Consider the following 25,238-nt stretch of genomic DNA (forward strand, 5'->3'; position numbering starts at 1 on the left):
ATATTCGTAAGTTAAGTTATTTTCAAACATGCAAATCTAACTTATGCTAAAACATAATGAATAATTCATTATTAGATAACACTAGTTTACAAAATAAAAATAAAAATCTGAACTTCAATATTCGAACACCTTTTCTAATGTAAAATTGCGTGCTGAATCTGAAAATGAGGCTCAAAAAATTTTCAGTAGAACAGTTTTCGAGTTACAGTCAAAAAATTAATTTCACCTTTAAAATTAAAAGTACGTTCAGTAAAATCTAAATATCTTCGGTTATAGTGCATCGATATGAAATATTATTATGTTGAATTAAAGATAATTGAATGCACTTTCGATTGTTAGAATATTTTGTTTTGAAGCGACTACTGGTTCTGACGTCATTTAGGAATCTTTTGGACTTTTTCTTAATTTTTCGTCATTTTTTGAAGAGTAATGAGCGTGTGATCAATATTTTCGGCAAGATAAAGCAATCCTAAAAATTATATTTTTATGGGAAATTATAGTCTGCTAAAAACCAATGAAAATAAGCGCTTGTTAGTTTGCATCCGATGAAAATTGCGAAAGTTATTCATTTTTTTGTAAAATGGGATTTTTTGTGTTTCCGTCTCGATTCCAATTTTTTCTGGTGCTTGTTTAATAATATATGAGAGACTCTCTATCAGAATTCGGTTAAACAAGTAAATGTAAGAATTTTGAAAGAATTTAATGAGGGGAACTCGTTTATCCAAATGATTAAAGACTTCTGATAACAATAATTTCTGGATCAATGAAATTATAAATCATCGAATGATTGGTATGCAACACTGCGCGTAATATTTACAAGTGTATTACATAAAATAACACTCTTATGATATTAAATTCGTTGTAAACTAAACCCGCACACGTTATAAAATTCGTATTTTGAAAGCTGCTGGCAGCTCAACTGGGTTTTGTACAATTGTAATACAAATTATGCGAATCCGTAGAAATATGTGATACTACATACTCCAAGTAACCACTACAGTAAAATCGGTACATTGTTGAAGCCAATGTTGATCCAATATGATTTCAAATTATGAACTTCTAGACGTTTTAATAGCGTAAAATAAATTGTTGGTGGAACAAAACGTGACGAAATAGGTGGATAAGTCATCTTTCGTTAAGCTAGTGTCCGAATTTAGCATTTTGCACCGTGATAAGCTTCCGATGGCATTGTGGAGAATGCAGTTTAATACGTTTTTCTGCATATACGATTCTTCCCGACACATGTAAATATTATGCGTATTATTAATGCCAAATTTTTGATGACATTACTCCACTGAGCCTGAAATTATTGTTATCAGAAGTCATTAATCATTTAGATAAACGAGTTCGAGTATTACCTTACATAAAATTCTTTCAAAATTCTTCCATTTACTTGTTTATCAGAATTGACGGAGAGTCCCGCATATATTATTAAACAAGCCCTAGAAAAATTTGGAATCGAGACGATTCAATAAGTTGATACAGAGAAACACAAACATTGCCATTTTACAAAAAATTGAATAACTTTCGCAATTTTCATCAGATTCACACTAAAAAGTGCTTATTTTCATTGGTGTTTACCAGTCTTAAATTTCCCATAAAAATATAATTTTTAGGATTGCTTTATTTTGCCAAAAATATTGACCACATGCTCATTTTTCTTCAAAAAATGACGAAAAATTAAGAAAAAGTTCAATGGATTCGTAAACAACATCAGAACCAGTAATCGCACTAAAACAACATGTTGCAACGATCTAAAGTGCATTTAATTACCTTTAATTCAACATAATAATATCTCATATCGATACACTACAACCGAAGATATTTGGATTTTACTAAACGTACTTAATTTTAAAGTTAAAATTCATATTTTCACTGTAACTCGAAAATTGTTCTACTGTAAATTTTTTGAACATTATTTTCAGATTCAGCACACGATTTTACATTGAAAATGACCACTAGCTTATTTAGTTCAGAATGGTGTAAGCTAGTGTAATCAATGAATTTAATTTATCTAGAGATGGTCGGGTTTCAATTTTTTCGAACCCGAACCCGACCCGAACCCAAGAGCTTGAAAATTGAGAAACCCGAACCCGACCCGAGCCCGAAATTCTAAAATTTTAAAAACCCGAACCCGACCCGAGCCCGAAAATTTTAAAATTGAAAAGCCCGAGCTCAACCCGAACCCGAGAATGAAAATTTTGTAAAACCCGAACCCGACCCGAACACGAGAATTTCAAAATTCGAGCCCGACCCGAACCAGAAAATTTATAATTTGAAGAAATTCGATCCGAACTCATCTTATTAATACGAAGAATCAACCAAAGATCCCGAATATTTCAAATTTTAAGCACCGAGTTGGATCATAGGCTCATCTAAGAATTATAGAATCACTCGAACTTGAAGTAGCACCTTACACGATAGTTATACCTGCATATGGAAAAACTCTTAATGAACTTCGAATTTGTAATGTTCTAAGAAATCTTTAAATCGTCGAAATCTTAACCGAAAAAACGGCGGCTAACTCACGGGGAAACAAAAAGCTTAATGATGACAGTTTCAAACAACCTTGCCGGTTGTACTTAACCAAAATTTCTAATTTGAACCATTCCTGCAAGAGTAGTTTTGTATAATTTATAGCATGTAATAAATAAGCCTTAGCAATTTGGTCATTAAATGAATAATAAAATTCTCCTTTTAGTACATTTTTTTTTCTAAATATAGCATTACATATGTTAAACCCGTAAAACTTCTGAATAATTTTTTTTACAAAAATGTGAACACGTCCTTGTTTGACACTATCGGTCTTCCTTGACAGTGGATTTAGCGACACGGGTTAGAGCCTTTAAAGTAATTCTAGCAAAAGGATAGTGATCAAGGTAGTTCAATGTATTTGTAATTTTGCGTATGAAAAAGTGAAAAAAATCAACTACGTATCTTTAATGTCAAATGCATCGGAACAAATCAAAAACAGCTTCATGACCCAATCGGCAATTCGTATTCGACAGTTTACACAACGTCGTCCTCGTTACTTGTTGGTCCCCGGGCTACATCGGCATTCAAAGTATGTCGAAATTTATATCCCGTATTTGAAAGTTGAACCAATATTTTCTGGCAAATTTCCTTTGATTTGGTTTATTAATGATTATTATGAAAAATAAATCGTAAACAGATATTGGATGCGAAACACTTATTGTTGAATGCTCTCTCATGAGTGCTCGCTTAAAAAATAAAATAAGAAAAGAAATTTTGTACATAATAAAAGTAATAAAAAATACAATATTTTAGCATCAGTAAATGACGATTAGTTACTAGAAAAAGAGACAGGGTGTTGTGTATAGACATAAACAGTGTCAAGAAATGTGGTCGGTGTTAACTCAGACCGGACTAAGTCGCAAAACATCAAAAAATGAGATAACGATTACACTGGATAAAGAATTTCTTCAGCTACATTCGACTTTTGCCAGATTTGAAATACGTAACCATAAACAAAGATTATTGCAAAAAATAATTTCCAATTATAACGTAGAGGATGCTGCGATTCAAACTTTAAACCCGTTTTTCTCAAAAATCAATATTTTGTCACTTAGTCCGGTCTGACTTAACACCGACCATGTGATCTGTTCAAAACCCAAACCCGACCCGAATCCAAAAATTTCAAATTCGAATAACCCGAACCCGAAAATTTAAAATTTCAAAAACCCGGACCCGATCCGAACCCGAGAAATTCAAATTTGAAAACCCGGAACCCGATCCGAACCCGAGAAGTTTAAATTTATAGTACCCGAACCCGACCCGAAACCCGTCGTATATATAATAGAAATGGTTGTAAACCACTGGAGTAATGGGTCATTGAACAACAGAATTAAAAACATCTCGCAGTAATATATAGTAGGCGTTCTCACCATCAACACCGCTAAATGGTGCTAATTGAACCGACTGCACTTAACCGTCTAGCATCACATCAACCAATTAGCTCGGTTTTTTCTTCTATTATTGGCCCAGTCTCGCTGGTACCACCATTAGCGCTTCGAATCCCAAACTAGTTCACTGTAGAAACTATCACGGCAACCGTCATACACATTTTTATTCCTTCCTCAATCCATCAGAATTAAAATTTCGTATATCCGTGCTCTGTTTTCCATATGGAATCACCTTACAATATTCAACTATTTCTTTGATAATCATTCGTGCTCTTAGTCCAGTAGGTAACACACATTCTCCACAAATCACAAATGCACTACACAAATCACCACACTACAACCAAGCTGCCAGTGTTCTTCCTGCACATTGTTCTACTCGCGCCACTGCTAGTAGGTAGCAGCAGCCTGGACGAAACTGAACAAGGACGCGTTTGGCTGGGAGCCAAACCGAATCTGATTTTCCCACCAACATCACCCACTCGGCATCAGCTCATTGCCGGCATTGGAATTCCGGTCCAATCGCACGTGTCCGTCACGGTCGGTTGGGTGCTCAAGGCACAATATTTTCTTCCGACCACGGTAGACCAGTTGCGGCCGGACCGCTGGGAAGGTTGGAACAATTCTCGTCGATCGCTGTCGGAGCGGGCGCTAGATCGAGACTATGAAAGGTACACGGTAACGGATGTACCGTCGAACGTTGAACCATTGCCGGAAGAAACGGAAGTAGTCGATGGAAGTGGTTACGATGATGACTTAGACGATGGAGATGACAACTACTGGATGGATGAGGACGAAGTGAAACTGTTTCAGGAGCTCAAGGAGAAATCTGCTTCCGTGGACGAACGTTCGCCGATCGACGGTGAGCCCTACAATACCGAACGATCTCGCTGGGTGGTTTACAAAATGCTCGAGAAGGCGGGCGAACCGTACGGATTGGGAGGACGCGCCTGTATGTTGCGCAGTATCTGTGAGGCTGCCGCTGCACAATTCACCCACGCCGGCGGAGTGTTTTCCGAATTGTTTCATATTTTATTTACGTGAGAGCTATAATATTGATTGAAGGATTTGAATAAGTTAATGGATTTTTTCTTTTGTAGACCGTCGACGACTTCGGAACCGCTTTCGGAACATCGTGACAGTGAGTATCTACGAGCCGAACAACTGGGACGAGAGGGAGCACCTTGTCAGCTAGTTTTTCATGAGTGCAGAAACACGATATTAGATGTGTTTACAGGTGTGCATGATTCTGACACTGATCTGCTAAGCGTGGCTCACGATCGGTTGCGGTGGGCAATTTAGGACTAGAACAATCAATAAAATGAGAAGTGAGCCAAAGTTGTTTCGATACTCATTTACAGAGTAGTGCTAAGTGCAAAAATTGCGGTAATTAGACATCGAGTATTTACAATCCGGAAAAAAGTGATAATTGTTTACTATTCAAGAGGTAGACATCTTTGATGTGATGAAATTATCCTATTTAATGGGATTAACACACATTTGCTTGCCCTACTCAGCTCCCCCTCCCCAGGCGGTGTACAGAACAGCCTTTGTTCCGGAAGCTATAACACTTTGTTTCAATTTAGAATTCTGAAACCGTAACGGTTCCTGCCCCTGTTTGTAGTAAGAAATAACATCATCATTATTCTCATTGTCACGTTGCGAACCTGTTTGAAAGATGAAGACCGAACTTTGTCTACTCGCGTTCGGCACCTCCGGCTTCTTTGCTGCCGCAGAATGTTTCCGCCCCGTCATGAGGAACAGTGTGAGACATTCCCAGCATAACATCCATCATCGGCAACGGGAAGTAAATGTGTGTAATATTCAATGGTATGAATCAAGCGGGCGTACGACGTGTCTTCAAAAGATTCTTCCTGACTAAAACCCGGATACACTGAAAATGTATTATTTTTTCTGAAGGAGTTGTATCTGTCGAAGTGCGGAAAAATAGGAAAAGTTAGAATTTTTGTAAAGGTGTGTTGTCGTATTTTTATTGAATACTTGTTATACAACTTGTGTAGTACAATGTCTAATTTGTAAAAACAGGAAAAAAATACTAAGAATTATCAACGCTTGCATTGTACCAGCGCCTGCTTTGATGCGTTTGATTCGTTGTTGCGCATTCGCTTCGCGCAAATAGTAGAGGGATTCCATGAGAAACTAGCAGATCGCAAAATATGACCATTGTCGATTCGAACGAAACTTTACATTTGTGTTCGGTTTATGAATCTCCTTGATTTTCTCTGGTAATTTCAGTATTCTAATACAAGGGCAATTTTTCAAAAGGGCGTAAACGTTTCTACGTGCAATAATTTCAAATTTGTTTGCGCGATTACACTATTTTATACAGTAAAACTATCTGAGAACGAGTTACAAGGAATGAATACTTCTGCACGAAAAAATATGCACTGAAAAAAATGTGTCATTTTTCACAAAAAAAAAATTTATCATGAAAATTCAAATGGCAAAAAAACCCATTTTTTCTATTTTTTTATACTTTGTTAACAAAAACCTAAGTAGAAAAGAAATATTTTGAATGTAATTTCATGATGGAGAAATTATCAGAAATTTTTTTTTCTAACAGTAGCTTTATACATGTTTTTAAATTTCTTACTAATTGACATACAAAACTGTAATTTTATTACAGAATATATCATCATCATTTTAGTATCAGTATCATTTTAAATCAAAATGCATTCAACAAATATCTTCCAAAATGCGATAGTTTTCGAGATATTTGGAATTTTGATCCAACAAGAACAATCAATTCATGTAATTATTTCCTTTTTAAAAGTTATTCGCGTTACCCCGTCATAAATTGTCAAAAGTCTCATGTTTATCGTTTTACCAGTGTTTCAAAAATCACTCCAATCAGCATGCGTTGAAAAAACCAAAGTTTGACGAATCATTAAAATCCATGATTTCATCACTCGTGGTTTGTTTGGCACCTGAGGAGTGAAAACCGCCAAGGAGTGAAAACAGGTTACTAGATTATAATTGCAGCATTAGCGGTTTATACAGTTTGAAAGCTCTATTCCTCAATTTAGATTTTCAACTTTCATTTTATCAGGCATAAAAGCAAAACCTTGTTCGACAGACCTTGAAGGTTTTCATTCGATTGCGAACTCGGCTATTACAGTAAATAATTAACATCTAATATAACAGCCACAATATATTTTGAAGTTTTATTGTTGAATAATGAACAAAGTTATGTACGTAGGTTCAACGATGGAATAACGTTTCGACAATTAAAATAAGAGATAGGTATCACACTATAAAACATATCATTTCTACTCCCTCTTAGTATAATCTACCATAGATACTGCTTTTGATATCAAGTCCCGATTGCATCGAAGTAATAGAAGGTTGTCTAATTTTTCAGAACCCAATCTACATCTATGATCGTCAAGTACAATTTTTAATGCTGAGAAACACCTCTCAACCGACACCTGTGTACATGGTGCACTTAGAACTGTGCATGCTAAATCATAAAGATCCAATTCTTCGTATTGCTGCCCATGCCACCAATTTAGAACATCAAGCTTCGAATGTTCTCTTGTCGTTCTAGCACCGAAGCTCATCAGCTTAGATTTTACGTCAACTTCGTGTTTACCCAATCCAGACGCAACTTTGCACTCAGTTTCGATCATTTTTTCAAATTCGTCTTCATCAGGCTGCATCTCCTCCTCGACAATCGGTTCTTCTGCAAACTGCGACTTCACTGATTTCAATATTTTAAAAGTTTTCAAAATATGTTCCTACGATAGGAATTCTTAAAATCGAGGAGCATAAGAGTTTAAAAAATTAGAAACATACAATTGCCATAGTCTTGTCAGCAGCTGATATGTATGGTGTGCTGTGAAAATTCCAGCGAGGATCCAAGTAAAGTGCAGCTTTGAAAGAAACATTTCCAAACAACGTTTGCTCTCGACTCTCGAGTTGGTTTAGTATAGTAGGGACCAGTGAATTAGTCTTCGAAATTTTCGTTAATTTAAATTTACATTCGCGGATTATTTTAAACATGTCTCCCAAAACGAGTCTTACTTTTTGCAGTTCTATCGTTGCTTCATGCAAAGGTTTGAATGCTTCCAAGAATCGCGTTATGAAGTCCCATCGTATGTCTTGTAGACGAAGTTTGGAATTATTGTTTCCCATTTTTCTAAAAAAAGGTTCGTCATGTTTCAAAGAATGCAGCATCAAATACGTCGACCCCCATCTAGTGATAACATCCAAGCATGGCATTCGTACTCCAGCTTCTTTGAATATTATCCGGTACTTCATTCGCTTCATTAACTTGATAATTTCTCGAATTTTCGATAGATGTCCCGTTATTGAAGAACTCATACTGTCTTTTACAACTAGTTGAATTGCATGTGCACCACATCTACCATTTTGAATGCATGATTTACTATCTAGGTCAATCTCGTCATCTAAAATATTATCAAAAAAGTAATTTCCTTCATTTTCGTCGCTATTTTCAATATCTTCAAATCCTATTTCTTCATCCTCATATTTTCTATCTAACAATTGCTGATCATCAAAAGATTGTAATAACTCGCTTTCCTGCGCAATATTTAATTTTTCAATAGATTTTGTTATATTTCTTGCATTGTCTGTTGTAACTGCGTACACATGTGCCAGTGAAAGGTCATATTCATGCAACACTCTTCTGATGTGCGCACATAAATTTTCAGACGTTTGTTTATCAAAAACTTCTGTCATTGCCAAAGTGTAGACCTTCACCGAGCTTTCCTCAATATACTGGAAATTTATGCCAAGTATATGCCGGTTCATTCGAGTGACCGAATCGATTTTTAACGAAAACATGCGATTTTTAAGCGACTGCGAAATAATTTTCCTAGTTATATTTGCCACATCTTTCACAAACCTAGAATATGTAGCCTAGGTGTGAATAAAAAACCCATAACTGTCGGTTATATTTCTACGTACCTAGATGTATTCGATTCATTTACGGTCATATTGATTGCCCCCGCTAATTGTCCCACTACCTTGTGGAATGCTGCTGAATTGAATAACCTCAAAGGCGTGGAGTGGATCGTCACAAGTTCTATGAGCCCTTCCTTAAATTCATTCTCATCGATTATCACGGAAACTTTGGATCGCTTCTGGTCACGTGTTGCTGCGGCTTCTACGTCAGTTCTGCGTTTTCTATCTTCATCATTAATTCCTTTGAGTTTAATTCCTAGTTGATTGGCAATATTCGGACGGCTTCGAGCTATATGACGATTCAAATTAGATGTATCATCTCTAGATAGTACACCTGTTTTGCACCCTACCACTATACATTTGAACTTTTTGATTTCTTCACTCCAGCAAAAATATTTTTTCACTGGATTTGAGGTGTTTTTTCCCATGACTCTATAGTTATAATCATAAATTTGTTAAAGAAATTTAATTGAGAACAAAGGACCACGAGGAGCCAAAACCAGGAGTGAAAACCTAAGAGTTAAAACCTACTTGGATTGCTTTGATTTTTTTACTCACGCCCAGAAGCGTGCATAACAATGATGGGTCTCCACCGCTACTTTGCAAACAGGCTCCTTGGAGTGAAATGTGTGGTTTATTTGAAACACTGCGTTTTACAGACATAAAAGAAACTTTTTCAGTGTATTTGGATCATGGAGAAGCTTTAAATAAAAAAAAATTTCTGATAACAACTTTTGACAAATTTTCATAATTCATACTATTTGCAGTCAAAAGTAGAATTTTATTTTTGAATATGATTCTGACGCCATTTTAAATCAAAATTCTTACAACAAAAATTTTCTGAAATGTAGTAGTACTCGAAATATTTTAAATTTTGTTTTTACAACCCCATTATTTTGTTTTATTACGACCTTTTCAGAAGTTATTCGCGTTTCTCCATCAACAGCAATCAGTTTTTCGTAAGGCACATAACATTTCCTGTAACTTTCCCATTGACATCAAGGTGATATTGTAAACCATTTGAAAGCTACATGAAAACAACCAAAATATAATTCAACTATATAGTTTAATCATCAGATCCTATAGTTGGTCTACGCCCTGTTAAAAAATTGCGCTTGAGTCAAAATAATCTTATTGACTGTGGAAAATGTTTAGTCTTCCATGCCGGTTAAACCTGTAAAGTTTTATCGGAATCTAATATGGTCGGTCACGATTTTAGAGATTTTCGGACGAATCTTCGTGGAATTCCTCAGTAGGGGATGACTTATTTCGTGATGAAAACGAAATATGTTGCACTGCAAAAACCGGTTGAGGCTAAGTATTTCGAGATGAAAGCAAACCAAACTTTGCATCTGTGGTTGTGAATGATTCGTCAGAACAATCGAACGAATGAAAATCTGCATTGAATTAATGGATACTTGATTCGTTTGACGTTGTCGGTTACGTCACTGAATATTGAAGTCGCATTCAGCTGAATATGATCAATTTTCTTTCAATGAATTTGAATATTTGTAACTCTCCCACGAACTATAATAATGATATAGTTCATTATCTATTATTAAGGAACTTCCCACTTACAGTTCGTGAGCATGCAAGGCTTCTCTACACCCAAAACCCGATCCGAATGACCTACAGGTAAAAAAGTTAATCTAATGCAAAATTTGCGTTATAACTGGAATAATGCATTTACGGCATTACTGATCCGGGACAATCCATAGGGTAAAATAGTATAATATGCCCCTCTTCAATTCCCAGGATTCCTGAATTATCTAAAAAGTAAAACTGACTGATAACAGTATCGTTTCATGAAATCAGCGTGCTAAGTTAGTTTGATATTTTTAATATGTTGCAAAACAACAATATACACAAAAGTTTCAAAAGAGCTACTTTGATGTAAGCTCCCACATTTTCCAATAACATTACAACCAATTAGAAACAGTCGGATTTGATATATCTATTTCAAGTAGCTTACTAGAATATTATAGTTACTATCTTAGTTTTTAGCTTTGGCTTAAAACTATGTGTGTGTGTCATGCATTCACAACAGCTCATCACCGGTTAAAGTGCCCCACCTATTGTTGTGGGGCATACTCACCGATTGCAGTAGGGCATACCAAGGTGCTTAGAGTTATAAGGTGATTCGTCTTTGGCAGTAACTAGATGAGGAGTGAGGTAAGCGTGCAGCATATTGCGGGGAAGAAAAATGACAGCGAACAACTTTGTTTACCGCCTGAAATCGAAGCAAACATATGAAGAGAAATAGTAAACAACGTTCTTGGCTGTCGTTTCTAAAACCAACATGGCTGATCGGTGTTTTTGAGGATCGTATCACCTGAGAATAAAAACTCCTTGGGGCATACCATCCTCTTGTTGTGGGGTGATCATAGTGTCGAATGATGAAATACAGTTATTTTTGCTTAAGGGGGGCGTATTAGACCTGTTTACCCTATTACTGAGAGCAACTCATGCCAATCATTGAATCGCTTGGCTGATGATTATATCAAATACAAATATGTTAATACGGAATGCTCTGATGATTTTTCGAGGACACGAAAAATCTAAAATTCGCGTTTCTATAGCTACTGTTTATTATTAAAGAAATTTGAAAACGAATAAGAGAAATTTTTGCTTTTTACATGTCGTTCAATTTACTGATTAAAATATTATTTTCAGACATTATATTTATTATTATTGTATTTGATTATATTATAGATCCGGCTTTCTATCAAACCTAAATATAAAAGCGATTCGTGGGTTGCTAATAGGATTGAAATTTAAACGGAGGTTTAGATTAATGATGAGATTTAGATTCAGATTCAAATCAGATTGGGTTTTGCAGGTATAGCAGTCTGTGCAATATAGCAGCATTAAGGATCCAATTTAATATGGTTATATGGTTGCGCTGGTAGTGAAGAGCATTGATTGGGTTACAGCGAATTTCGCTAAACCGGAAGTCGCCATCTTTGATTTCAAAATGGCGTCAAAAATCAATTTCTGGCACCTACTCTTAAAGACCATTCCGAAAATATCCATATTGATTGAGTTATAACGAATTTCTCCAAACCGAAAGTCGCCATCTTTGATTTCAAAAAAGAAAAAAAATTAATTTTATAACGAATTTCGCTAAACCGGAAGTCGCCATCTTTAATTAAAAAAGTGGCGTCAAAAATCAATTTCTGACACCTACTCGTCAAGACCATTCCGAAAATATCCATATTGGTTAAGTTATAGCAAATTTCGCCAAACCGGAAGTCGCCATCTTTGATTTCTCTTCAAGACCATTCCGAAAATACCCGTATTGATTTGGTTATAGCGGATTTCGCTAAACCGGAAGTCGCCACCTTGGATTTCAAAATGGCGTCAAAATCAATTTCTGGCACCTACTCTTCATGTTCATTCCGAAAATACCCATGGTGTGGTCCATAAGGAGGCTTGCAGACCCGTCTCTTCCATCTTTCCGAAAGTCTTTTGCATTCAAAAGGACTTAGAATATTTTTTACAAAAACCGTGTTAATTGCGAAATCCGCGCAAAATAAAAATTGCTAAAATTCTTCTAAGTTCTTAGCATTTAAAAGGACTTTTTTCAGAAAAAGTCTAAGTCTTTTGCATTCAAAAGGACTTAGAATATTTTTGCAAAAACCGCATTAATTGCGAAATCCGTGCAAAAAAAACTTAAAAAAATGCTGAGAGTTTTTTTACGCGGATTTTCCAATTAACGCGGTTTTTTTCCAAAAATATTCTAAGTCTTTTGCTGAGAGTTTTTTTTTACACGGATTTTCCAATTAACGCGGATTTTTACGCGGTTTTTTTACGCGGTACGTATCCCCCGCGTAAAAAAACCTGGGGGTAAATAAAGCACATACCGTCAATATAATGTTCGTTATTCTAAATTTGAATCCGGAACTTATGCCAAAATCCAGCTACACTTTATTCCTTGCATGCCCTACTTTTTTCTAGTGCGTGTATTTTTCCTTGAAAACGGTGGCTCCAACACGAAAAACTTTTTTCATAAAGATGGGTGCTTCCCTCGCAGTGCCAGAAGCTGCAAAATTTTTACCTTCCAATGCTCAATACAATTCTCTCAGAATACTTACAATAGGGTTACTGTGCCCTAATTCATCTTAGCTCCTGTATTCCTCCCACTCATTTGAATACATTAGTTAGAGCAGTGTCTGCTCTCTTTATTCAACGCATTACATCAAATGGTAGGATGAAAAAGAGTGCGTTGTAGGGGAGACCGGGGCTAATTGGTGGTATTTTCAGTATTCATTTTTTATCGTTTTGATTTTGGTAGATCTTTCAAAATAGAACACGTTGCATGAAAGGGCAGACTGTTGGCAACATCTCTGAATTGTATGAAAATGTTTGATACGTTGTCTTCATTTCTAGAGACAAAAACATGTGACGCGGAAATGCCATCAACTTGCCCCAGCCCCGGGGTAAGTTGGTGGTATGTATGGGGTAAGTTGGCGGAATGCCAGAAAATAAGCAATCAAATGGAAATTCGATCATATCAGTGGTGCTTATGAAATGAGTCGATTATCTTTTCACTAAAACTGTGTATTATTCGACACTTTTCATTATATTTCTGTCTCAATACCCCGTCATTTTGACTCCATATTCAAAAGCAAATTTTCGAAATTCTTCAGGCGATTGGCCGAAATAATTTTCCCAAGAAACAGTTTTTCTTAATTTGTAGTGAATTCCAGAAATGAAAATATTTGATGACTATTTTTGCACTGTACCGCCAACTAACCCCAACCGCATATTTTATAAAAAAAGTATTCAAAATTTAAAAAAAATGTATGGGTAGGTGTTATATTTATACGGATACAGAAAGCTCTTTTCACGCGCTATCGAAAAATATAATCATTCGGGTAATAGATTTAAAACCACCTTAAATAACACAAAATGTTTAAAATTAATAAAATTTACAAAGTTCGCTCAAAACCACAATATCGCCCACAGCTTCTACAAAACAAATTGTTTTGCAACAAAAACACATTGAATAATGCGTTTCACATCACTTGAGGTTCACAACGAGAGACAGCGCTTTATGTCTAATAGAAACGGAGAAAAGGGGATTCCGCCAACTTACCCCAACCGCCAACTAGCCCCGAGCTCCCCTACCGACCAATCATGGATCAGATAATTACTGCTTTCATAAAATCCATTATTTCCGTTATTTTTAGTAATTGTACATCCTACGTAATTGGAGACAAAATTGTTGTACATATTTCCAATCAGATAGCGCAATAATCTTATTTTTTCATGCAACGGCAGATATTCAAGTTTAAAAAATGGGGTAAAATATCGGCAGGAAATTTTGAAACGCCTATATTGAAACGTTAGAAGTATTCTACTTCAAAGTTGTGCAAAGAATCCATTCTTTTGAATTCCTCGAGAAAAAGTTATAATCTCGCGACTTTTTGCTTTTTTAAAAGATTTGTGAAAATAATAAATATATTTAAATTCTATTTTTTTTTGGTTTTAGTGTTATGACCAAGAATTGCGAGATGTAGTAATGATGAGTTTCACGGCATGAGTAATAATATTATTTGGATTCATCAAATGTACAAGTATACTGTCTTAAAATTGCGAAAAGCTGTGTTATTTCTTTAACTCTGAAAAAATGGCAAGAACACTTTTTTACTAAGCGTACTAAGCTGGTGATTGCTTCAAAATATTCAAGACTATGTATCCAGTCTCAGGAATAAATTAATAATAAAATGCGAATCATAAAATCTCCACCGCTAAACGCACCCCGAGCCGCCGAAACTCGCTGCGCATCGCAGCATGCGTTGACCGAGCGCGCAAGTTTTTCGCGAGCCACGTGACGTTTCGCGACAATTGAATGCCGAATTCTACTGCTCGTCCGGCTAGCAACCAATCGTGGTTGCCATGAGAAAACAACTTCCTTCACAGTATCGTGGAAGACCGTCAGAGGAGAACGTAAATTTTCCGCACGCTTCCAAAGTTTTAAGTTTTTTTTAATGAGTGATTAGTGGATTCTTTTTTTCGGTCAAAAACTCCGACCAAAGTGCCTCGCCGAAAAGTTACCAAGTGTGGATTCGTTCGTAGAAAAGTGAATCTGTGCGTGAAATTCAGTGCCTAGTGAGTTTGAGAAGAAAGTATTTTTGTTAGAGGCTTTTACTTCGATTTTGAACTAAAACGTTAGTCGGTAAAATGGCGTCATCCAGTTCGTCAAGTTTGAATCCATCGAACCAGCAGCAGCAAACTCGTCAGCGGAGTCCTTACACTAAGGTAAACGGCGTCGAGATAGATTTTGCACCGTTTGAAAAGCTGTACCGTTCTCTCGGGCAGGTTCGTCAGGAATCGAAGCTTAACGTTGCGGCTCCACCGTTTGTGTATTCGGCTCGTGGCTCCAGTTCGACTGGTGCCCTACGCAGTGGCGAAAGCATGCCCGAAATTGGTTACTTCGGTCCAACTCAACTTCCGGTGAACAAGCGTATCTGGAGCAGCATCTCAAGCTATCCTCTGGAACAGAAGGCTGTCATTCGCAGTGTAAGTTAGCGACCTGATGTCAACTATTCGATTTGCGCTTAGTGTGTAATATTTTCAGACGACTCCAAGTCAACTGTTCCAGTACTACCAAAATCAACAACAACATCAACGCCCATATCCTGCAGTACCTCATGCTGCCTACGAGCCAATACCTCAGTTTGGTCCGTTGGTGCTGCCGAACGGGATCATTCAGCTGCGCCTACGGGATGCCGTCGTAATCGAAATGACCGTAGATCGTTCCATCAAACTGATGAACAATCAGGAACGGGTCACGATTGCACTGTCCAGTACGGGAACGTCATCGGCGCTGAACCACCCAAATGGAATCGTGTTCCAAAATGGCTCCCGCGTTGATATCGCGGCGTACGACGGACGGCGCAAAAACTGCTACATGTGAGTACAATTGGTCGGTTTTAGTATGATGTTATTGCATAGTGAAGCTTTTGACATTTGGGCCGAAGCTTTTACTAATTTTCATTTTTATAACACGTAGCAGCTTCGGTCAAATCATAAAAAGCATGAGTATCTATTGGCATTTTAGTTTTTGACAGTGCACTATACCGGTGTAGTCGGTTCTACACTCATTCAAATTTGGGTGTAATCAGTCTATCTCTTTTTTGCACTACACCGGTGTAGCACCAAGAAAAAACGAAAACGCTATATGGTAAAATGTTTGGTGTAGTTTGTAGTTCGTTAGCATTGAAATTAGGTTTTACACCGACCGACGTAACCCCACAAAATGAGCCGGATGAACTTCGTTTGACAATTCTCGGTGGTTTGTTTGCATGGAAGTTACGTGAGTTCGAATGTAATAGATGAGCACCCGTTGCACTCGCACTCACGCAACTGACAAGGTAAACAAACCACCGAGAATTGTCAAACATGAACTTTATTCACCATGAGTTCATTCGTGTCGTCATCTTGTAGAACTCAATTGCTTAATTTTTGATGAATATGACCGCGTGACGGCTGATGCCAACTAAAACATTTACAACAGTGCTATTTCTCTTCGGAGAAAACCAGCTGCACAGCTGTGTAAAATCCGGTGACTATTGCAAAAAATGATCGACTGGGTTCTTCTTTCATCTCATTGTGTTCATTTGGAATCTGCGTTTACTTTGAATTAAACCTTGTTTACTGTATTGCGATTTTCACAGTTTCGCCGTATTAACCTTCTGGCAGTCGTACTAGTGCACTGAATGCACGCTGCTCTGAAAATCTAGCGAAATCGCCTTAGAGCTGCTGTTAACAATGTTTTATTTCAGTAAAATATATCGAAAAGGCTGAAATTGCTTTGTATGCGTTGAATATTACTTATTTAAACTTTTTTTTTGCTAACTCAGTTTGTAATAATCAGCACAATGGTTAAAAAGTGCCAAAAATGGCCATTTTTCAACAGTTTTTTAATCATCTTCAAAGAAAAAAAATTTCCACTAAAACCCATTATCCTGCATAAAAACCGAATTTCATGTTAATATCCATCGCTATGCATCATGAAAGTTCATATTGGAAGTCAAACTTCGCCAATGATGGATTCTTAAAACACCCAAAAAATAATTATTTTCAGCAAAAAAACATTTCAACCTCACATTCTCACTGTTGGTATTTTATGAACATAACTTAGTGAAAAAACAAGAAATTGTTAAAATAAGAGCCAAATAAATAGATTTTAGCAATTTCTCCACCAAAAATGCATCAATGAATATTTTGGTTATTCAATATGGTCATCATATTGAATCTATGTATTACATGCGGAGAAATTCCCCATTTTTCTTCTATTCAATTATAAAATGAGTACTTTCATGGGTTTTCACTAAATTTTGTTAATGGATTACCAAAACTAGAAACACAACGTTTAGAAAAATTGGCTGAAAATAATATTATTCGGGCGTATTAGGAATTCATCATTGAAGTTTAACCGCTAATATTTGTACTGCATATCGATGGATATTGATGTAACAAATTTCACATCAAAATCCATCGATCATGTAAAATAATGACTGTTATTATTTCAGAGTTTTATTTGGTGAAAATTCAATACTAGTTAATAAAATTGACCATATTCGAGCCTCTTTAACCATTGTGCTGATTATTACAAACAAAGCTAGCATGAAAAAAGTTTTAATATATAATACTCGATGCAATAAACAATTACAGCTCTTTTCGACATATTTTACAGAAATAAAGGGTTGGTAATATGGTAAAAATGTGTAAATCGCAGTATTTTCAAGTGAATTGTGTCAGTGGTTCCACTGCAATAGGGGAACCCGGGGCTCTCAAGACTATCGTAAAGATTCATGGAAGCGCTATTCTGAAACATTTTTGACAGATGAATCTTATTCTGCAATTTTTTTTGGAAAAGAGATACATGTTTCATTGTTTTGCCATCCTCAAATAAAAAAAAATATAATGGTGAAATCGTGATTAAAGTAACAAATAAAAGTGTAAAAAATAAAAGGTAAGTCTTTTGGAATACTTGAAGCTTCTATTTTATGGAATGATTTTTGTTTGGGTGAAAACAGATATTTTCAAGACGCTCACCATTTTGTGCTGAATGAGCATACGGGGCTATTCGGACCGCCAATTCCATCAACCACCGCTCAGCGGCTTGAGTCGCACAGTTGAACCAATCCATAAAAGATGGGACAAAATGACATGTCATTTTAGAGCCAGCAATTCTTAGTAGGATATGTTCGTAATATTATTCTGCAACTTTTTCAATAAAATATTTCTTGGTTAGACTAGAGTACCCGAGCAAAAAATTTTCAAATTTTTTTTCGGAGGGTAGATGACTTCTTAAACTATTTTTCATTTTAATTTGCACTATTTTCATCAAAGATTTCTGTTTTTATGGGCACTTTCGGGCTGTCAAACTTTTGTTATTCCGATACTCTATTTATCCAAGAATAAATTTAACATAGGAACAGGATAGGGTAAGGTGGGGTAAATCCGACCTTGTAAATGGTTTTGTCTGTTAAATGCTCATTTTACATCATATCAAGTCGTATTGGATACCAAATTAAAGGTTGAATTTTCTACGCATAGTATTTTTTTTCGGATCTTGGGAAAATTTTGAGATGCAAGCGTTTTACGAAAACATTCATTTTTACTGTTTTCAAAAATGGTGGGGTAAACCCGACTGCCTATGTTTTTGGAGTTTGTTATTGAGTAATCTTTCCGCACTTCATTGCAACCTCCTGTGACATTTCATTTTGATTTGCTAGCGTTTTACATTCTGCTCTTAGGATTCATTTACTTATAAGTGGCATACACTTCGCAGTATGGCTACCTAATTTAGGTTTTGATTTTTCGAGACTTATCATCAACTATCTAACGATGTATATTCGTATATCGTCGTCTCACTGTGATAATGTTTACCTATGACTAACATAGAGAATACTAGAAATTCGGTTTTATAAGCATAAATGACAAAAGCTTCGATTGCATCTGACAAACAAAAATTTATTTTTTGAATTTTAAAAGAGACTTGTAAAAAATAAACACAGTAAAAGCGTGTCTATGTATTTTTGCTATTACCATAGTGTGATAATAGTGTAATTGAAGTATCATAAACATTCCTAGCCATTCACAATCAATCGCAAATACAGTTCAGACTCGATTATCCGTGATTCGATTATCCGGGTGTTTCGAAAAAATTAAAATTCGCATGGAATGTCTAATTATAGTGCTGATTCGATCAAGGTAATCAATAGAACTCTGGAGAAAAATTTAGAATAGGACGTAAGTAGGATTGAGAGCCTTCCAGTACATATCGAAAGCCGATGATTTTTACTAGAATATTATGCAAAGAGTAGAAAACTAAATGTTGAAACGACCGAGCAATGAACAGAAGAGAAAGACCCCAACGAGAATCTCATTGTTACCTCAAAAAAAGCTTATGTATCGAGATATTTCGAACAGTGACCTAAAAAACTAAATCTTGAAACATTTATCTAGAGCCAGTATTTAACCCATTCATGCCCATGTTGTTTGTGGACAACAACGTTTTTAAACAGATATAACTTTTGATTGAGGCGAGATTTGCTCACAAAAACAAGTAATTAATGTGATTATTGCCTTTAATTTGAGTATTAACAGTTACATGGATCAGCTGTAGAACTGAAGTTATTGCAATTAGTCTGATTGGATTCCGAAGAAGCAGTGCTGCCAGGGACAGTTTACGTTGACGACGGAAAATGATTTTTTCATTTATCTTCGTTATGGTGCAATATTATGGAAAACTGATAAATCTTTTCAATTTAGACTGTCGTTGGCTACGTTTCCCACGTAATTGAACTATTGTAATTATTCTAGGAGAATTGTATTGAGCATTAAAAGGTAAAAATTGACCAGCTTCTAACACTGCCATGGAAGTACCTATCTTTATGAAAATAGGCTTTTCGTGTTTCTTGACCCCACCGTTTTCAAGAAAAAATAGTTTTGAAACCCTACATGCACTAGAAAAAAGTTGGGCATGAAAGGGTTAATAACCCAAATTATTCTATCGATTGAACTTAACTTGAACCCCTCGGTTCATGGGAAAACCCTAATTTTATCAAATAGTGAAAAAATAGTTCTGATTATATCTCCGGTACTTTTTGCACTAGAATCAATCTGTGAGATGCTTTTTGAAAGAAATTGTTCTCGGAATCTACAAAAAATACTAGTAGGTGTGTAGAATGCAACTGCTCCCATTTTTATCTACTACCTGCTTAATTGCCAAAATAAACTTGACATGCAATTTTGACATTCAGCTACATTTTGGTTGGGGCACGACCCCAGGATGACACGTTCCACATAAAATATTGTAGTGAAACAAAAGCACACTGGAGAATGTATTTCACATTACTGGAAGTACACAACAAGCAACAGCGCACAGTGTCGGGAACACCGCAAACGGATGAATTGTTCGTAGGAATATTTCCCACATTCAGATAAAAAATAAAATTAGGCATGGATTACTATAATCGAATTAAAAAAATCACTCTTTATACTAACGCAGTAGAAAGTGTCTTCGATAAAGTTTTAGAAATGCTAGTAATATGGAATTTAATTGAAGAAATTGGACTTGTAGGATTAAAGGTTATCGCTTTATAAAGCGTTGTCTGTGGAAATCCCCCTAAATTTAGTTTTTTTTAATATAACTTTTTCATTGTGACTTTTCGTACAAACAATGTTCCGTTTTCGTTTCAAAGTTATTAAATATTTTTACATTTTTTTTACCTCATCTACATATGAGAAAGAAATATACAAATGAAAATGAACGAATAGGCACTTTTTTAATATCTAGACTATGTATAATAAAGGTAAGAAGCTTTAATTCGTGGTACTCTAGAACAGGGTTAGCTTACTTTTACATGTTTTTTGCTTTTTCCATACAAAAATCAGCAAAAAAATCCTTTCTCAATTTTTTTTTCGCAAATTTTAGTAATTTTGAGTTTTGATACTCAATTTTAAGTATTATTTTGATTTATACGTTATGTAGGCTTCAATAATATTATGGTTTTATGCCTCCACAGTTGTCTGGAACATTGTTTGCGCGAAAATTCACAATGGAAAAATTTATATAAAAAAAATAGATTTAAGGGGGTTGCCACAGAAAACGCTTTGGAAATCGATAAAATTTAAGTTCAAGTTCTTCAACAAAATTGTTTATTACAAGCATTTCTAAAACATTGTCGAAGACACTAACTTTCTACCTCATCAGTATAAAAATTTATTTTTCGTAGTTCGATCATAGTAAGTCATACCTTATTTTAAATTTCACCGGATTGCTGGGAATATTCATATGAACAATGTTTCGAAAGACACTCTGTGAATATATTCGATAGTTTGGCCACTAGTGAATTAAGCTGGCGATTTTTAGCGTTTCCGACCACTGTGCAGCGCCATATGTCTAATACAAACGGAGAATGAAGATTCCAGTAACTTACCCCTTTCACCAACTAGCCCTGCGCTGACCTATCGCTTGCCCCCCTCAACATGTTAACCTTTTGAAATAATTACCGTATGATAAAAATTGCAATCACCGCCATTTCCCTATCACATCATTCACCATTTCAGCCGCTACGCGAAAATGTGGCAGAAGGGCATCAGCTTGACCAGCGAAGGGTGCGCCCTCATCTATCTGGTCGATGCAGCGGGTACGCGAACCACCTCGGACATGATCAACATCGATTTGAATGCCGACTACATCAACCCGGTGTTCTACAAGTACCTAAGTTTCACCTTCTAGCGATGGTTTCAATCGAAATCAATCATTCACCACCTTTTTTTCAATCAACTTCCAGCGGGACTCGTTTCGGAGCCCAATTCTACCAGGAGGCTAATCAGATTGCTCAAAGTGCCAACTTTTGGCTGAATGATGACGGGACGGAGATTTTTCAAGTGAATGGATTTCGCATCCAGCAGACCGTGGATGGTTTGGTGAAAGTTGCCCGGATGAACAACCGGTGCAACGTCCGGACGAGTCCCACTAACGGATCGGCTACCATCACCACGCCGTATATTCATTGCACTGCTTCGATGGGACAAACTTCGCATCTATTCGTACGGTGAGTAAAATTCGCTTCGCCTGTGGTTAGATGTATGTATATAATGTTCTATTGTAAATTATATTCTGCCTTCATTGCAGTCGCGAGGAGCGCCGTATGCACTTTGACGGGACCTCGTTCGTCGTTCGCAACGCGGGCCATTCTGCTGGATTCGATGATTGGAATCGTCTTCGGGTGTACTAACTGCAGGATTTAAAGTTTCACTCGCGGCTTCGCAGCTAGTCCCGGGGAAAAGCACTATCCCGTGACGATCTCGACCCGTATATTTCAAATTATAATGAAGATAGCTGTAGTCGGAAGGTTGTATATGTATTTCACTGACTAGCACGCGCTCCATCCGAGCTAGCATGTTGATCTATGTCGGTGTATTTATTTCATTTTGCTCGTATACTTCGCCTGGAATGTGCACAATCCATCTTGCCTTCGTCCGAGACTGTCTCAGGTCGTTCTACCATGAGGATGAGGAGCCCGGTCGGGACTTCCCGGATATGAGCTCTTGTGTGCATATTGCTTGTAGCGGAAGAGATGTAAATTGTATTAAATTAAACCTAAATTTGCATATGTCGTAAATAAAAGGAATAACAAGACACTGTTTGAGGTATGTCCATAGACAATGTTTTGAGTATGCATTAATGGTGTCTATTGCCAACATACTTACTGTCCTGACTAGATAGCTGACGGCGATGTCTCATAGTGAAAAGCATATGTCGAAGTTGTTACTTATCCCAGAACCAAGTTATGATTCAATTATTATAATAATGAGAATAAAAACAATGCACAGTGGTCCAAAATTTAGCAGGAATTTTAACTTTTTGCTGAAACTAAATAACTTAGCATTACAAGATGTTTAGGAAAGTTGTTGTGCTTTACAAAACCCTTCTTTTCATTAAAACAAGCTAGGGTGGTTCTAATTTCAGCAAGATATGAAATTGAACTTTTAAACGGTTCAAGATAGAGCTATCTTCGAAAAAGTTATAGAACAAGATATTTTAGAAAAAATAGCTGAAGACACGTAAGGTCTATCTTTTATACCTACCATTGTACGACAAATCCAAATGAATGCTTTAGGGTGTTCTTAAAAAGACGGTTATATTTCTATAACTTTTGAAGTTGTTATTTTACACTAAAGTACCCTTTGGACAACTTGAAGCGTATTTTACGGCGCATAACTTGCTTTTATACTAGTGTTCGTCGCGGTTGCTGTAATTACCGCAACCGCGTGGTATTTACAGCAACCCGCACCGCAAAATCTGCGGTGCGGTAAGACACTTTCCCACAGTTGCGGTGCTGAGAAATGAGCTATAACCGCTCGGTATTACCGCAACCGCACTTCAAAATATAAACGATAAAGTCTCACATCTGAATTAAAAATTGGATTGTAACTAGGTCATTTATCATTTGTAATGAGTGCAACAAGAATTATTTTCTTAGTGATTGCTTGGTAACGGCATTGTTAAGAAAAAGCCTTGTGTAAGAATGTGATCGAGTTTCACTTTTCGCCCTACAATAGGGAAACGTAAAAAACATTGAATTGCTATAATTTCCATTGATTTCCTAATGATTGAATGAATGAGAAGACATCCTTAAATAATCTGCATTCGGCTAAAAACTACTTGATTTTTTACATTTTTGTTATTCTAACTTGATAAGCAGACTACTATTAAGAAAGAAAATCTAACTATACCCAAAATAGTTTGGCCCTAGCGCTTAAATGCGTAAATGCTTCATACTCCTAAGTCAAACTTTACAATCGATCTATCTCAAATATATAAAATGCATAATCCAAATTGTTACAATTGAATTGTACTCTTAAATCCAATTTAAAAATGCATCCCTTCATCCGATTCCTCTTGACAAACGTAGAATTATGAATCGTTTTCGATGTCCTTTTTCGACCGTGAATATTGATTAATTAGAGATGAGCTAATGATACTGAGACTTGAAAACAACCTAAAGAATGTAATTATGTTTAACAAACCAAACCAATTTGAAGAAATTGGCAGTAAAGGAGACAAATCTCGACAAACATATGATTACGGCCTAAAAGCCAACTGTCAAAATTCACTTTGAATGGAAATTCCGGACACACCACCGTTACGCACCAATCACAGATGTTGGTAGTAAACGAAAGAGAAAAGTTTTCTCTTTCATAAACTGTTGTGAACTGTGTTCGACTAGTAACGGTTTGTCCGGAATTTTTATTGAAAGTGGATTTTGACAGTTGGCTTTTAGGCCGTAATCATATGTTTGTCGAGAAATGTATGAAAAGCGTCCAAAATAAGGAAGGGCTCACATTAGGCTGATTACCTTATCATATGTTTTTCAACTTCGTATTCCTATCTATTTTGATTTCTGTGTAAATTCATTGTGAATTTTTCTGCAGTCAGTTTTATATTACTGTTTCATAAAAAGTATGCAACATAACTTTTTTCGCGTACTTCTATTGGAAAGCTGGAAAAATGTTCTTCCATATTAATTCCTCATATTTTAGTGAGGAGTATTTTGTAACTTTTTTGAAGTAAAGTTTTTCGAAGTTAGTGTTTTAATATTGTAGGGTATTGCGAATATTTTTGTAATTCTCAAAGCCTGCCTTTACTTGTGAGCAGGGTCAAAGTTAGCTCAGATGCCAAGTTTCATATAGTTTGGACAATTTTTGATCCTCGCCCAATTAGCACCATGGGAAAATATTAGCGATGAACACATAAAATGTTGAAACGTTCGTACTAGACTTTGGAAAATTACAGTTCATGCATTTTAAAGGGGTGTAATATTCAGGAATCTAAATGAGAATACATCCGTTTCTTGAAAAATACGAAAGTTAGGGACTTGGGATAGGTTATCCGTAATATCCCCTATTTTTAATAACATTTGCTGCAAATCATACATTGTAGTTTTTTTAATGATAAATAACTATATACCGGTTGAGATTGGATAAATTCCTGATAAATTGTTATGTGTAGAACAATTTTCATGGGTCAAAATCATTGAAAATATGAAAATTGAAAGAAAAACATGCAACTTCATAATTCATTACACTTTTATTCCATTTTTTTAATTAACTGAAGGATAGTTAAAATAAAAGTTTGCTTATTAATTTCTGAGGAAGACCGTTTTTGTACACACAGAAAAAAAAATATTGGTAAAAGTAAGAGTGTTCCGCTCTTGGCAAAAAACAACCAACGCCAATTATTAGGTTGAAAGTAAAGCTTTTAAATTAATCAAGAATAATAATCAAAGTAAAAGTTTTCCTTTTAAGCAAATGAAGAATAGTACTCAAAACAAAAGTTTTATT

General features: G+C 36.0%; 3 protein-coding genes across 4 annotated transcripts in view; 2 read left to right on the forward strand and 1 right to left on the reverse strand.

Moving 5' to 3' along the window:
* Positions 1–25,238, reverse strand: part of LOC131693922 (uncharacterized) — a 489,601-nt gene that overhangs the window by 385,368 nt on the left and 78,995 nt on the right. The window lies entirely within an intron of this gene.
* Positions 4,196–5,361, forward strand: LOC131693927 (uncharacterized). Its single transcript, XM_058982202.1, has 2 exons — positions 4,196–4,960; positions 5,021–5,361. Exons 1-2 carry the CDS (start codon positions 4,236–4,238, stop codon positions 5,220–5,222), a joined length of 927 nt encoding a protein of 308 aa, XP_058838185.1. The 5' UTR covers positions 4,196–4,235; the 3' UTR covers positions 5,223–5,361.
* LOC131693924 (uncharacterized) lies at positions 14,722–22,815 on the forward strand. Of its 2 annotated transcripts, XM_058982200.1 has the most exons (6): positions 14,724–15,131; positions 15,192–15,392; positions 15,451–15,785; positions 21,456–21,605; positions 21,683–21,946; positions 22,027–22,815. In XM_058982200.1, the coding sequence occupies exons 1-6, from the start codon at positions 15,054–15,056 to the stop codon at positions 22,127–22,129; spliced, it is 1,131 nt and encodes a 376-aa protein (XP_058838183.1). In that variant the 5' UTR covers positions 14,724–15,053; the 3' UTR covers positions 22,130–22,815. The 2 variants fall into 2 exon arrangements, with proteins under 2 accessions (XP_058838182.1, XP_058838183.1); XM_058982199.1 differs by having other exon boundaries at positions 14,722–15,392.

Source organism: Topomyia yanbarensis, chromosome 3 (assembly GCF_030247195.1).
Source record: "Topomyia yanbarensis strain Yona2022 chromosome 3, ASM3024719v1, whole genome shotgun sequence".
Classification (NCBI taxonomy): Eukaryota; Metazoa; Arthropoda; class Insecta; order Diptera; family Culicidae; genus Topomyia; species Topomyia yanbarensis.